This window comes from Nyctereutes procyonoides, unplaced genomic scaffold (assembly GCF_905146905.1).
Source record: "Nyctereutes procyonoides isolate TBG_1078 unplaced genomic scaffold, NYPRO_anot_genome, whole genome shotgun sequence".
NCBI lineage: Eukaryota > Metazoa > Chordata > Mammalia > Carnivora > Canidae > Nyctereutes > Nyctereutes procyonoides.
Genome location: NW_026575041.1, coordinates 5,070,366 through 5,086,373, shown reverse-complemented (window position 1 = coordinate 5,086,373; position 16,008 = coordinate 5,070,366). Strand labels below are relative to the sequence as shown.

The 16,008-nt window shown below is 37.6% G+C and overlaps 1 protein-coding gene across 6 annotated transcripts in view; it reads right to left on the bottom strand.

The window, feature by feature from the left end:
• EMSY (EMSY transcriptional repressor, BRCA2 interacting) overlaps positions 1-16,008 on the bottom strand; it is a 149,202-nt gene that overhangs the window by 7,426 nt on the left and 125,768 nt on the right. For 5 of the 6 annotated variants that reach the window (XM_055320584.1, XM_055320585.1, XM_055320588.1 and 2 more), the window contains 6 exons: positions 12,768-12,932; positions 10,928-11,083; positions 9,843-9,884; positions 7,396-7,547; positions 4,955-5,518; positions 3,491-3,991 (listed from right to left, as the gene is read on the bottom strand). In XM_055320584.1, the coding sequence (XP_055176559.1) occupies positions 3,491-3,991; positions 4,955-5,518; positions 7,396-7,547; positions 9,843-9,884; positions 10,928-11,083; positions 12,768-12,932 (1,580 nt within the window). The remainder of the gene's footprint in view (positions 1-3,490; positions 3,992-4,954; positions 5,519-7,395; positions 7,548-9,842; positions 9,885-10,927; positions 11,084-12,767; positions 12,933-16,008) is intronic. The other variant, XM_055320586.1, reaches the window with a different exon arrangement.

The window sequence follows — 16,008 nt, the reverse complement described above, 5'->3', positions numbered from 1 at the left end:
AGCTCAAAGGGGAAGTTATTTATTTGGGTCAATACTAATACGCTTTCTTGAGTAGACAAAAGGCAAAACTGTCTTTTAAATAATAAAAATACCAGTAGGCAAACACATATTATGGCCATATTGCCTTGTCAGGTTCTTCTTTCTCATCTTTATCAGACACCTTTTAAAAAGGTCTATCAGTTCACATCATACCCCTGCTTCAAGTTCTACAACTGTTTCCTATCGTACTTGCTATAAAATCAAACTCCTTACCATGACTCCAGGTTTATGTCAAACTCACTTATACCTTGGACCTTTGCAGTTGTTCTTCCCCTCTTCCTGTAATACTTTTTCTCCATAGCTCTGCATGGTTGGTTCCATCCTATCACTTGCATCTTAGCTCAAAAACTTAGGGTAAAAGGCTTTGAGAAGCCTTCCTTCTATGAGTATGAAACTGGATCACTGGGTAAATCCCATCCCTACTACTATTATATTGTTACTTCTTGGTTGCATTTGTCATGTTTGTTATTTTTTTTCTTACCCTTAGAATGTAAGCTCCATGAGAGTATATACTACAGCACAGATCTTGAATATCTTTTTTCATTACTTGATGCATAGAGCTCTGAACAGGGCCTGTCACGCATCAGATGCTCAATAAACATTTGCCAAATGAATGAACCTATCTTTAACATTAAAAGTCCCAGGGCAAAGTTGAATATCAGGAAATATACCTGACTAAAACAATCTTCTACTAGGGGGAGGATATAAATATAATTTTAATACTATCAAGAAAATGTTGCAAGATGCCAGGACACTGAATCTAGGGTAGTGGAGTTTTCTGTTATTTGTTTTCCTCTCACTCTTCCATATAGTTCATCACCGTGAAGAAACCTTAGGTGGAGTCAGGAGACTTGGATTTTAGTTCAGCTCTGGCTCAGACTTGCTGTGGACCTCTGAATAAGTCACTTTATCTCACTGAGCTTTCATCTCACATAAAATTAGAGAAGATATACTCTAAAAGATCCACAAGGTTCTAAAATTCTATGAGTTCCACATATATAGACTCCTTCAGAATAGAAGATATATTTGTCTTACTCTGGTCTCTGCATCTAGCACAGTGCCTAGAACACAGAGGTTAAATAATACATGTGGTATGAATGAACGAATGAACGAACAAATGAATGAAATGCAGATTGTCTGCCTACAAAGAACAATGCTTTTCATTCAAAGCGTTTATTATTAAACATGCTGAATTCTTATAAAATATTTTTCAAGGAATCAAAGCACTTCTGCAGGCTTCTTTCATTCATCCTCATACTATTTTACTGAATATGTTATATCAGTACTTCCAAGTACTTCCAGTCAAAGCTAAGTGTAACTAGTAAGATCTGAAAATATCCTAACATATTCATGATGATAATAGTAACAGGAGCTATGTTTATTGAGTGTTCTTCTGTGTCAAACACTTAACTGACTGCATTCCATACAGTTTCCCACAAAATCCTTAAAACATCCCTTTGAGGCATTTCATTCCCTATGAAATGGAGATACAGAGGTGAACTCTGCTGCGCCAAACCACAATGCTGGGAAGGAGATGTACAGGTGAAACTTAAATCCGGGTGTTTCTGACAACAAAAGCTCAGTTCCTAACCATCACACAGCCCTTCCCTCTGACATGGCCACCTAGCATATGGTATACACTGAAAGTTAGTTCTGAGTTCTGTAGAGAGCCTACTCGTTAGATACTACCCTTGATATATGAAGCAAAGTACTTTTCAGCCCTGTACATAAAGTGCAGAAAATAATTTCCAAATAAGTTATCCCAAATTATTGGTATTTAATTTTACCAATTTAAACCATCAGGAGTCACAGAAAATTTTAGTAAAATGGTAATAGCTACCATTTACTGGGCAATCATTAAGAGCCAGGTACTGTGCTAGGTGCTTCATCTCAATTTTGTGTAATCCTCCCATCAATCACATAAAGTAGGCATTCCTTATTCCCATTTTTACTGATGAGGAAACTAAGGCATAGTGAGGTTAAACAGCCCTGCCCAAAGTCACACAGTGAACAGCAAAGCTAGGAACCCATTCCTTTTCCACTTCTTTAGGGGGTAAAAAAAAAAACACAAATCCCTCTGTCAAGAATTACCTAATTTGCTAACAATTCTTTTTACAGAGAGGAACAAATCATTTAATAATCCAATGGTCAGTTTTATTTGCCTTTAAACATTTTTTCCACACTTATTTATATCGTACTTGGATGAATATTAGTTAATTTGCATTCTCTCATAGCCTGGCATCATGGTAAAGGGAAAGTTTACCACAGAAACTTCCAAGTCACACAACAATGAATCTATGGTAAATCTTAGATTATCCACATTTCAATGAATCCAAATTCTCCATTAACTAACAAGAGCTAACAAAAGCTGATAATGTTCCAAGCCATCTATCAGCTTAGCCAAAAAAAAAAAAAAAAAAAAAAAAAGACAAGTGTCAAGAAAAAAACCTGATACATCGCAAGGAGAAAGAGAAGTAAAACACAACTTCTAAAGGCTGGTCTGGACTCCATAATTCTGTAGTCTTGATCTATTATTATGCATGATGACAGATGAGTTTTAGAATGAAGGGAATGTGAGGCATAGAAGATCTACTGCCAATGAATAATTCATTATGTTCACTAGCCTGTACTTACCAAGGCAGGACAGTAACCATAAACAAGATTTTTCAACAATGATTGAAATAAAAAGCAAAGCTTTATGGTTAATCCCAAATTAAATATAAAATTAAATTATGCAGAAACATTTTCTTTCTTTTTTTTAAGATTTTATTTATTTATTCATGAGAGACACAGAGAGAGGCAGAGACATAGGCAGAGAGGGAGAGGCAGGCAGGGAGCCCGATGTGGGACTCGATCCCAGGACTCCAGGATCACACCCTGGGCTGAAGGCAGATGCTCAACCGCTGAGCCACCCAGGCGTCCCTAGAACATTTTCTTAAAACATGGTTTCCCAGACACTGTAGTTAATTAAGGTTAAAGTGTCCTGAAAACCATAAATCTGAATCAAGATAAAGAACTGTGTTTTTCCAAAGAAAGGGTCCCTGAAATTAACTTGAAATAAAAGTATAATCCAGTTACATCCCAGGAGTTTTTGAGCAAAGACCAGGGAGTTTGACCCCAACAAGTTGCTGATTTTCTGGGTTGACTTACTGAGTTAACAATGGCAAGCATGTCTTGCATCTATAAATCAAGCTGGTTTTTGGGCTCAGGGCCCTTAATTGCCTCTAAGGGGTGCTGTGTGATATCATTCACCAATTTTCTAAGATTCTCTTCCAGAAAACATAAATGTGTATATTTGTAATAGGTGTAAACCAAATCTGTCAAATGCCATCTCAAAAATAATTGCTGTATTTTGTCATCTTGGCTTGACTCTTCCTATGACATCCCCAATCATGCCAAACCCACAACCCCCAAAATGCCCAATGCGTTTCATGTTCCTTCCAATTCTTACCTGGATGATAATTTCTGCTGGGCTCTCTTCAGCTTTCTTTTGGCCTACATTCTGAATACGCATGAACTGGCCTGTCGTAGGCACTCCTGGTGCATCGATTTTCCTTGTCGTTAAGGGAGGGCCAACAGCAGATGGACTTGAACAGGACTCTCTACATTTCTGTTGCTGGGGAGTGGAATTCGCCATCCCTGCCACCACCACGTGGGCAGCGGGTAATGATCCTGCTTCACCAGTGAGCATACTAGTGGCAAGAGCCTTCTTTGGGGGATCCACTACCATATGCTCTACATTTGTATCAATCTGAGCTTCCATCAAAGACATTTTCAAAATGTCTGACACTGCTGTCTTCTCAGAGGCCTGAATGGGAGATATGCTTGTAACTGGTGATGTCAGCTTAGGCACAGAACTGCCACCAGTTATCTTTGTAACTGTGGGAGGCTGGCGCCCCTCAAAAGTTATCTTTGTAACAGAGGATCCTTGGGTTATAATTGGCTGCTCCACCTGAAAACAAATTGGGGTTGTGTGTGTTACAGCTACATCTCTGAGAAAATCTATCAAACACCCCAGATAATATGGCAAAAGAAACATTCGTGCTGTATACTAGGAAGACATTCTGAATGAAGCTTGGTGTTTTAAAAGAGGGCTGGATGGGAAAGTATCTGGTTATTTTTAAGAAACCTAGGGAAAAAGGAGGGGTAAAAAGAACCTTTGTCTAGCCAGCCACGGTTCGTAGCAGTAAAGGGAAAAAAAGTCACAGCAGCCTTGTTTTCCTTTGGGATGTATATCCCCGCACAGTATACCTTCAACCCGTTCTCAAATTATTCATATCATCTTCAGTTTTTAAAAATAAAAAGGATTTTCAATTTTTTGCTTCAAAATACATCTATACAAATATATTCTCTATATATGTATTTATAATATACACATACACACATATACATCACTCCAAAGCCACTGGTTTTCCCTAATATTTTTCTTTTGGATATCCAGATAATTCCTCTGCAATCTAGAAGATAAATCTAGAAGGCAAATTTATTAACTAGATGATATAAACTACGAAGGAAGATGTTCAAAGAAGCTTTTTAAAAGACTGTAATTTACTTAGCATTACGGCCACAGTATGAGAGTTTACAAGCATGGAAAAAATATTTTATATCTAAAAATTACAAATAACTTAGGGATCTTGCTTCTATGCACTGCTGATCAATGCTGAAGTGATTTTGTTAAAAACTGCCTGGAAAATCAAGTTCTGAGTGCTATGCTTTTTTTTTTCTTCCTATGTTAATGCGTGCATTTCTTCCCTAATGCCACCTTCTGATGGGGTAAAGTAATACCAGCATAAATGAGGCTTTTGAGTTTCCTCTTGCCAGGAGAAAGCACTGCTAATCACGATCAGGTCGTGATGTTCTCATTTTTTCCGTGAACAGAGAAGTTTAACTTTGCATGCTACCAATATTCCGTTACCTGGCTTGCCGGCTGTTTCTCTGATGAGGCTGGGAGCGGCATTTGGCTCTGGGGGGTTTGGGGTTGCACGTAGATTTTTGGTTGGTTCGGAGCCTGCTGCAGTTTAGGGAGCTGCTGCGTGGTTTTCACTGCGAGCACCTGTACTACAGTTTGCGGGGGCTGTGCCATTAAGGTAGGAAGCTGCCTGTCTTTGGCCACCATGGGATGCTGTGTGTGCTGTACATCTGGCTTGGGCTGTGCTTGTTCTTGCTGGAGAGGGGTGAGTTTTTGATGCCTGATGGAAAGCTGGGGCATTTGCGGGAGTTTGTGCTGGAGCTGGTCTGCCTGCAGGTGGATGGTCTGCTTCTGTTTAGTCTGGAAGCACTGCAGAGTTTTCACTTGCAGCTGAGTCTGTTCCAGCTGGGGCTGGCTAAGTTTCTGCTGCTTAGCTGACTGTGACTGAGTCAGGGCAGATCGGTAAAACAGACCTGTCTGAGGGTCTAAAGTGTCCATCTCTTCAACCTCGCCCTCCTCAGTTCCAAGTTCCTCGCTGTGTTTGGTAAAAGCAGTGTGACTGCTTAATGCCTAAGTAAAAAAGGCACAAAGTAAGAATGAAATAAGAAAAAACACCTACATTGCTACATTTTCCTCAAACTGGAAAAGACCTGGTTATGAGATTTATTCAAAATTTTTCAGAAGGAAGAGACTAAAAAGACCAAGAAATCTCAAGTTTTCTAAATCTAAAGGGTCCCTTAGATTGAGACTCTTATAATTTCAATTCTTGGAGATTAAGTACTAGAAAAACTAATCTACTCACTGCTATAAGAAAAGTCCTAGAGGGCCCAGAATTTATAGGTAGGAGGAATAAGGCTGCCCTGCAAGCACAGCCCAACACAGGAAAAGAAGAGGCTCTCTGGCTCAGGACACAGCTCTCTCACCTGGTCATCAGAGATGTTCACCTGTCCAAAGAAAAGAATGCTGCAACCCAGGAATGAGGTGTCCAGGGAAAAGCCAAGGTTCAGAGAAGGCCACTCTGGCCATGTCTATGTCCAATGCTGCCCAGAAGGGAAGAGCTGGAATCTGAGGGATAAACTCATCCGGATCCCCACATAGGGCCTCTCTACTAGAGTGGAAATGATTATCAGGCTTCACCAAGGCCTGTGTGAATAACCCTCTGCACTAGTTTTCCTCGCCCCTTTGGTCATAATTCTGGGCCCACTGTGCAACAGTATCCCAGAGACTCGGCTGCCAGGAGGGAAGAAGACGAGGGGAGAGTACAAGAACACTCCTGTCCCTGGGAAGGGAGACTGTTCCAATGTTGGGAGGAGGCATCGATCTTGAGTGACATGGTTAGGGCCAGCCTGTTTGACTTCTCTGGGTGTATTGAGAAAGCTCAATCTCAGGACCTGCCAGCATCCAAGCTGAGATATAATTCCTAGCTAAACCTCTGGCCACCTAGCTTCCCTCAGTGACATAAGATAAACCCCAATCCCATCCTTCCCACTTCCTTGTCATGATATTCCCTCATTCTAAACTTTAAAACTTGGGAGATTCAACTGAAACCCTCCTCAGCTCATAATGACCTTGCACATATAGGTTTTTAATTCAACAATTTCTTTATTGCCGTTCAGGTTAGTTTGCTTACCATCAGGATTAACTGCTACCAGTCAAACGATGGTGATTTATGTGAAAACTAATGATAAGTCATGCTTTCATCTGGCACCTATGATATCACTTTGTATAGAGGCAGGATGCTTTGGATTTAAATCCTGGTTCTGCCACCCAGAATAATTTACTTAACTTCTGTGTGCATGAGTTTCCTCATTTGTAAGAGGGATAATATACCCACCTTGTAGATCATAGGGAGAATTAAACAAATTAATGTAAAGCTCAAAGCACAGTATCTGACACAAAAATCAGCTTATCAACATATTCTTTTCTTTTCCTCATTGTCCCTGGTACCAGATTTTCTGGTTTGTATTAACTCATTCTCCTTTCTCACTGAGTCTCTTCCTTCTTAATTGGACATATATAGTAAAAGAAGTCAGATATTTATACCTACTTACAATATTTTCCATGAGAATGCATTATAAAAGCAAAAAGCCCAGCAACAAACAGCTAACAAGCCAACTTCTATTTCATTTAAAAATCTCACCTCAGTAACAAATACTTCTGTAGCAACAAAATACATAGAAACAGTGACCAATTCTGAAGTCATAGATTGATCTAGATAGCTCCATCCTTTTGAAATGTTCCAAGTTTACAGAAGATCCAAGAATACTGTTTCTTAATTACTTTTTAGTGTTAAGACTCTCAATTCATTTCCTCTACTCAGTCCTCACATATGAAAGAACTACATAAACAGCTCTTCAATTCAGTTATTTCCTCTCTTAGATGAAACTAAACCTTATTTAGGGAAGGAGGCAGTTACAGAAGGTAGGGAGAAAAAGAAGAGATACAACCTGCTGCATAATGTGGGTGATTGCTCCAGGGGAAGATGCCGGGATGGACTTCACCACCACTGAAGTCTGTGTTGCAGTCTGTGACTGAGCCACATGCTGGAGCAGGGTCCGCTGGGGCTGGGAGGGCTGTTGGGGCTGGGAGCGATGGCTGACTGAAAATAGAGGAGGTGATGATATTTCTCCAGAAATCACCACAGCATCTGTAACCAGTAGTCATTTTAAACAAATGTCTGTGAGATTGCATCACAGAGAGAAAATGTGGTACTGTGAACTAGGAGGCAGAAGACCAGAGTCTGCCCATCTATAAGCTGTGTGACTCTGAGAAAGTCACTTATCTTCTCTGAGACTCTGTATTCTCATCTGTAAAACGGGAATAACAGAGCTATTATAAGGATGAAATGAGAAATGTGGAAGCACCATGAAATGGTGCTTAATTTGTTCAATGACCTTTACCCCATTAAGGTAACAAAACCGTAACGAATTTCAGTAATAAAACCCAGACTAAATTCTTTAAGGATACTAAGATAATACTTTAATTTCTTGGTTCCAGTTCCAAATGCAATACAAAACCCAGAAGCATTCATTCTTTTACATGAAGTGACACTGTCTTGCAGCCTTATAGCTCCTAAAGATGTAAGAGGTCAAGATGATACTGCACAAAGAACTGGATCAAGAGTTTTTTGGTTTTTTCTTTTTTTTGGATCAAGAGTTATACCTGGATTTTGTCCCACTCTGCCACCAACCAGTTAGGGGAATTTAAGGAGGTCATTTAAATTCTATTAGTCTCTAAACTGGGAGGTTTTATTTTTGTTTGCTTGATTTTTTTTTAAATGAGATAATAAAAAATTTTTTTCTAGAAGAGGATCAAATGAAATAACAGACTGAAAATGGTCCTTAAATTGCTTTTTTTTTAAATTGCTAACTCTTATAAAGTAAAAAAAAGAACAGAAAAATCAGAAATTTTGCTCATCTGACATAAATGGGTAAGAATATAGTGTAACAGGAAAACCACCCCAATTTCTTATTCTTTTGCTACAAACGTCCAAAGGAATGCACTAGATATTTATATTGATGCATATATGTAAAATTATACATCTACATTGATGCCAAAGTCTCTTTTACCAGCCTCAACTTCAACTTTTTAAACAGTAAAACATTCACACTTCTTATTCTACAGTCTTAAAAATGTTTATGGTTACTGGGAAACGAGCTTACTGAATCAAGAACAGAGTAAAACTACTCTGTAAAATTAGCTAAGGATTTCGAGAATATAAAAATTATCTTAATAATTCATGATTCTAATGCTCAAATATCTTGATCTTCAATTTCAAGTAGTTCCATATTCAGAAAAATCATAGTGAAATGTCCATGGTAAGATGATCACTACAGAAATCAATGTCAGACTACCACTTAGGTATTTTAAGTACAGACCTACAACTATCCAGTGAAATATACATAAGCTTTATTTATTTTTATAACTCATCCTGTCTATATTCACACAGAACAATTTTCTATTGTTCTTTTACATATGCCTACATGTGATACAAGATACTGCCTATAATCTACAGGCAATATCACTGGTATAAATGTACTGCAGTATCTCACTGCATTTCATAGTATGTTTTATATGCATATTTTAAATAAGAGTTAAATAAAATCTTTCATATGTGTTCAACCAAACTGAAAAAAAGGGAGTCAGTGTTTATATTAAAACTACTGAAATAATTTATAAGGTGACTGAGTAGGAGAAAAAACAAATCATACTAATATTAAAATTAAACAGGCAAATTAATGAAGTTTTTTACTGACAGAAGCATCATCAGAAATGAATATTTGAAAAATAAACAATAAAGATAATTTTTCGTGAAATTATCAGATTATATGGAACATTTCTGCTGCCCTACTAATTTTCGTAATTAGGACATTAAACTTTTTATTAAGAAATGGATTTAATAGAAAATCAACTAAAATCATTTAAGAATAATCCTCATTCAAGATACTATAAATCTCCTCTTAGTAATTACCCAGTGTGCAGGAAAGTCAGAGAAAACTAACACCTACTGCAGGATAATACAAGAGATCAGGGCCAGAAAGCTGGGTTTGAAGTCAAAGAAAATGCTTAATGTGGCTGAGGATATGATGGGGAGGAGATTATGGAAGGAGGTCACAGAGTGAATATTTAGAAAACAGTTGAAGTGACCTCAACTGGGCCATTATTAACAGCATAAAAGTGACTTATTTCTTTAACAGCTCTTATTTTTTCCAATGTCAAACTGCTTATTTCTGAGAAAGAATCCCACTATCTTGCAAAAGGAGTCTCCTTTTTACTGACTGGAGCTTACCTTTCCTCTGCCAGATCAGAGTAGAGCGCATCCATTTAAGTGGTTCCCCCCAAAACAACAATTTTTTACCTTCAGTTATACTACAAATGGATGCACACCACTTACCTAGAAGGGGAAAAGCAACCTCTGTCCCCTCATCAGTCCGCTCTGAAAAGGATAAGTAAGGGAAGAAATCATAGGTCTTTTCCTCTATTTACCATTTGATAATGTAGTCTATCCCCAGAGGTTAATACTGATTTCCCCAATATACTGCTCTCTGCTTTATTTAGCTTTCTGCTAAATATCTCTAAAGAAAGATACTACATGGCTTTCCATAGTCTTTAACTGGATTTTCCCTTCTGGCAGTTTTAACCCATTAATCTAAAATATTTCCTAAAATGATACCAAATACTTCCTTTTCTGCTTTGGTATTTATATCCTTTAAATATATGTAATTTTATGTTCTCTTTTAATCACTGCTTAAGAAAACTTAAAACAGGTGTTCTTGACATACTGCCTCATAAGTAAGTCATCTCTCCTAACCCACATTAATATTAATATTAACTCACATTACTATCCTCTGAACTATTTCAAATCTCAAGGTAATGAAGTATCCAAGCCAGAAAGCAGTATTCCAGGTGTGGTCTCATCAGAATATGAGAGAAAGAATATTATCCTTCCTGCTCCACTTTTCTATCTATGCCATCCAAAATCTCATTAAAGTTTTGCTGCCAGGCCATTTTAAACAAATAATTTGCTTTCCACCAGAACTCCTAAGTATTTACATGGATTTCAAGTTTTCCACATTTTTTTCCTTTGCATTAAAAAAGGTATTGGGTTTTATACCTACCTTCTCCCTTGACCTACCTCCCCTCCCCTAAAACTAAAAAAAATTTGATGCATCAAAATATTTATTCTTATATAAAAGGTATTTTATCCTCTCTCTACAACTGTCACTCTATATTCATAGACATCATTTATGGCCAACTTGCAATTTTTTATTACTTGCAGTTTGCAACAACTCAATTATTTTTTTCCCCCTTGTCATTAAAGACAGGGTATAAGTCCCAAGGACAATGTGAATTTGCTCTCAGAGCAAACTGGAAAAGATTTACAAATATAAAAACTATATTCTCCCCCAAATAATCATCCCATCAAATCCAAAAAGGTAGCTCTCCTACCTTAATACTACTTTTTAAAAGGACACCTACCAGTAGTGATGTATTCAGCAACTAGTTCTGACTCTACCACAGCAATGGATGGACTCTCAGGAGAATGTCTCTTTTCCTGGGTCATCTGAATAGGCACTGCCATTTGACTCAAGTCAATAGTGGGTTGTCTTGGTTTAGATTCCAATTTTTCCTTTACTGCATAAAAAAGTCAGGGGAAAAGTTAACTTTTATTACAAACAAGTATCAAAACCAGAGTTGTCCATGGGAATAATGAGCCAGACCTCTGAGGTGCCACACTGGCAGTGACTAAGGAGACAGTGAGTTGAAAAGAAAAAAGCAGACTGCTATGTATGGTTGTAGGGTACACAACTTGTGCAACCATACCCAGCAGCCTAGCAAGAAGGACTCATATGCAATCAGACTAAAATTACTCCCCCTACTATGACTAGGCCAAACAATCTGTTTCCCTTGTACACACTCCTCTTAGAACATTTCCTTTAGCCTTCTTGAAGGTAGTCCCTGGTATTCTTGAGTTCACCAACCTGAAAACAAAGGGTGAATAAGCAGTATACACCATGATTTGCTCTAGGGCATACCTACCCAGAATAGCACAATACAATGACCAGTTTAATTTGATCTATTAAAAATTCAAGATAATCTCCAAAGAAATGCTACCAAATCTTCAACAACTCTTAAAGAATAAAAATTTTCAGGGTTAGAAAAAAATGACCTCTATTCCTATAAAAATGTTTTATGGAATGGTCTGGAAACAAGAATGGATTCCATGGATTAAATTTACTTCTCTCATCACTTTCTGTAAAAGCTACTCATTCAGTTTCTACCTTCTATAAGACATTAATGGAAATGGCTCAGTATGTCAAAGACAAGGAGCTAAGAAAGTGCCGAAGGCCAAAAATAACACCAATATAAAGATTATCCAAAGATATTAAATGCCAGTATTCTTTGGCTAGTGTAAAGTGGATGTTACAATACATAGTTACCAGTAATTAAGTCTACTGAATGATCATGCAGATCATTCCCCCAAAGCATATAATGTGATAAAATCAGACTAATCATTTAAACAAAGAAAGCAAAACAAAACCAAAATAATACCATAGTCATCCCACAAGTAGAGAGGACACTGAATTAGGAATCAAAAGATATGGAGTCTCACTCTGCCACTAGCCAATCAGGTAACCTCTCTGGATCTCAGTTTACTTATGCATAAAATGAAAGGGTTGGATGAGATCATTGCTAAGGTCCCTTAAATAACCTAACAATCTCTGACTTACTGTAACAAGAAAGTTACACAGGTTTTGCCTAGTTTCCTGAAGATATTAGTAAACAGAAATACTGATAGGATCTTGTTAAATGAGGATGGCTTTGCATGGAAGCTCAAGTGGTTAAATTATACAATGAAATATAAAGATAAAACAAATTAAAGTGCTAGCAAGGGCCATTAATGGTGTTATGTCCATAAAACTGCCCCACCAATATCAAGGAGGATGGTAGGGGCCCTTCAATCTACCTTCTACTACTCTTACATAGAACTGGCAGCTATACCACATCCTTGTGCTTAGAAATGATGGAAACTACTCCCTTCTTGTGACAAGAAGCTATAGGATTTCCATTTTAAGCAGGAGACAAGAAAAGAAAGAGCTCTGCCATTTTTTTCTTCCTGACTAATCTATTCTTCAGTACTCCTGGGCACATCTTATCCAACTGACAAGTAGACAGACTGCAGCAATGATTATAGACCAGTCCAGAGGGGGGAAATGTGCTCAAATAATAACAAAGAAAATATAACAGTGGTAGTATTTTAGCACAACCCATCTCTAGAGAAAACATGCTTCATTCAGTTGAGCATGTGAATTCATACCTGTTGTCTGTTGGAGTTCTAACAGAGCTTTGATTGTTGAAGTAGCTGATTGTGATTCACTGGATACATCCTGATAAATTATGGTGGGGCTAGTCTCCATTGCAATCTCATGTTCTGACCAATCCTGACGCCGGGAAGCAATTACATGAACTACAGGCTGGGAATCTGTTTTATATTAGTTAAAAAAAAAAAACCCTATAAACAAAGTTTCTCTTAAAAAAAAACAATTTGTTTTTTTTTTTAATCTTTGTATTTACTGTAAACTTCATGCTTTATCTCCCCAAGAAGACTGTAAGCCCCCAGAGGGCATAATATGTCTGTATTCACTTACTCATTCACTCATACACTGATTCAACAAACTAGGCATCTATCTGCAGGAGTCTATATTTGGCACTGAGACTATAAAAGAACTTACAGAATAATAAGAGGATACTCAAGAAGCACACAATCTGGTTGGGGAGACAGACATGTAAAAAGACAAATTACAATTCAATGTGATAATTGCTATAATAAATAGGTGTGCACTTGTGTAAGTAGATGCATGTTTGTGTATAGTTAAGAACAAAATGCTGTAGGAGTCTTATTTTCCCCAATGCACCTGAAAATGTGTTCTGTATTATAACCTGAGCATCCAGTCAACACTTACTGATGGCTGAATTACTGAAAAGAAATCCTGCCCACCACCAACAAGAATGAGCAGATGACCTAGAAGCAAGCTGATACAATAGGACACGTATAACATTTGGAGTTCAAAATCTTAGGTGACAGCCACAGCTCCATCAACTACTTGCAATTTGAGTCTCTGGGTTTTAGTGCCATTATTTCTAAAATGACAATGATAAAATTAACTCTGCCTCACAGGATTTCTGAGGATATAATGAAATAATATATGTAAAAGAGCTCCATAAACTATGAAGGACAGTAAAAATGTTATTGTTGTTGTAGCCTAAAAGTTCTTGATTCTGAGACTTTTTGTTAGTTTTGAAATAAATCATAGCCCTAACTCAAGGCTTATTATATTTATGCTATAGAGGGAGGCATATAAATACTAAATATGCATCAAATCAAGCAACAAATTACTGAGTTTCCCTTCTACAGAAAAAGCAGGTTGGATTAGATGATTGTTAAGTTCCTAAACTCCTTTGCAGAATACCACACAGGACAAAAATTATGTCAGATATGAAAGCACAATCCCCACTCCCAAGTTTAAATTACAATGGAGGAGACATAAAATAAACATACAAATAGCTTTGTATTCCTAAGTAAAATCAAATGACTAGTGCAACAACAAGACAAATATATAGAAAGACTGCTTTGATTTGGATTAGTCAGTGAAAGCATTACAGAAGAATGAAAAGAATTCCTGTAGCCCCCCAAAAACAAGAATATATTCAACATAAATTCACCCTTCTTTGAACCTTATACTTTTGAAAACCACAAAGTTGTCCAAAAAAAGTTGGAGCAGGCAAAATGACTCTTAAAACAAAAACAAAAACAAAAATAAACCAGCCTTCCTAAAGAAAAGAAAATCAATATACAATAGATCTGGAATTTTTAATTACCATTAATAAACTGTATTCCCCATTCCCCATACACCCGATAGAACATATGCCACACCAGGGATGTATAATTTCCATTAAACTTCTCCCCAAAGTCTAGAAGACTGTGGGACGCTATCCTGTAATATCCAATGTCATGTGAGGCATATTACAGTTTTTCTTTATTCATAAGTAGATGAACAGAACTTACACTTAAGAGAACTGATTTTATTAGGAAATCATTCTTTTTATAAAACCTAAGTTCGCACATTTAAGAAATTCTCATGGTGGGACACGTGGGTGGCTCAGCAGTTGAGCGCCTGCCTTTGGCTCAGGGCATGACCCCAGAGTCCCAAGATGGAGTCCCACACTGGGATCCTTGCATGGAGCCTGCTTCTTCCTCTGCCTGTGTCTCTGCCTCTCTCTCTCTCTCTCTCTGTCTGTCTCTCATGAATAAATAAAATCTTTAAATAAAAAAAAGAAAGAAATTCTCATGGTGATATAAGTACCCCATTAGGTAGGTGAGAGGACCCACAGGCAAAGGATGACTGCAACCCAATTCTATAACAGTCATTGAATATCCAGAAAAGGCAAGGATTGTATTTGCAGAGAGATAAGGTAGAAAGAGACTAAAAAAGGAAAACAAATTTCCAAATGGGAGCACCTATCAGAGACATCAGCCCAAAGACCATTATCCTGTAGGGACTGGAGAGATTCTTCACTCTTTTTGCCCATACTCAGAGAGTAGCTGATGATCACACAGTTATCACCACAGCAACCCCAACAGGTATGACAAAAAATGAGAGTATGAACCTAGATGTGAAAATTAATCCTTTAGTGATTTTCCTCTTTACTTTGGCTTATGCTTAGACTAGTTAAATCTATTGCTTATTAACTCTGATGCTGAGGACAGAGTGCAAAGATCGAGACATCAGGAGCCTGATCTCATAGTACCATTTGATTATGAAGTATATATCTCTATCCCCCTATATTTCCCTATCTGTCTCAAGGATGGTGGCCTGCTGACCCTCAGATATATCTTTCCCCATAGGTCACTTAAATATTTACTGGACATGTACTAATATTAGGTACCAGAAATACACATGGTACTATTATATGCAAAAGCAGATCAGGTATCTCTATGAAGAATGTCTCCTGTGACTTTATCATAAAGGGCTTATATCACACTTTCATAGAACAGTAAGACCTCTCAGCTAGCAGGACTCTAAAAGTCATTTAATGCTATTACCAGTTCTATGCTAAATTCTTCACAATATCCCTACCAATCCAGGAACTGCAGGATCAGAGAACTCACCACTTTCTAAGACAGTTTCTTCCCATTTCTGCAGTTACGACAATTAGAAAATTTTCTTATATAGAATGTAAACAGGGCTTCCTGTGACTTTTATCCAATGGTTCTAGTCTGTGTCCACATATGCACAAAAACCAACTCTTTTCCCTCTTCCACATCACAGTCCTCAAGAAAACTGACAGCTCCCACATCCTCAACCCAATCCTCAGCTTCTCTTCTCCGTAATAAATGTCCTGTTTCTACCAACTCTTTCTCACATAAAATGATTTCCAGATGCCTTATACACCTTAACCACCCCCTCTAAACTAAACCCAAGATGTCTATGTCTCTTCTTTGATATAGTATGTACCTTCCCTCTGAAATACTATCATAAAGCCCAAGGCTTATACGG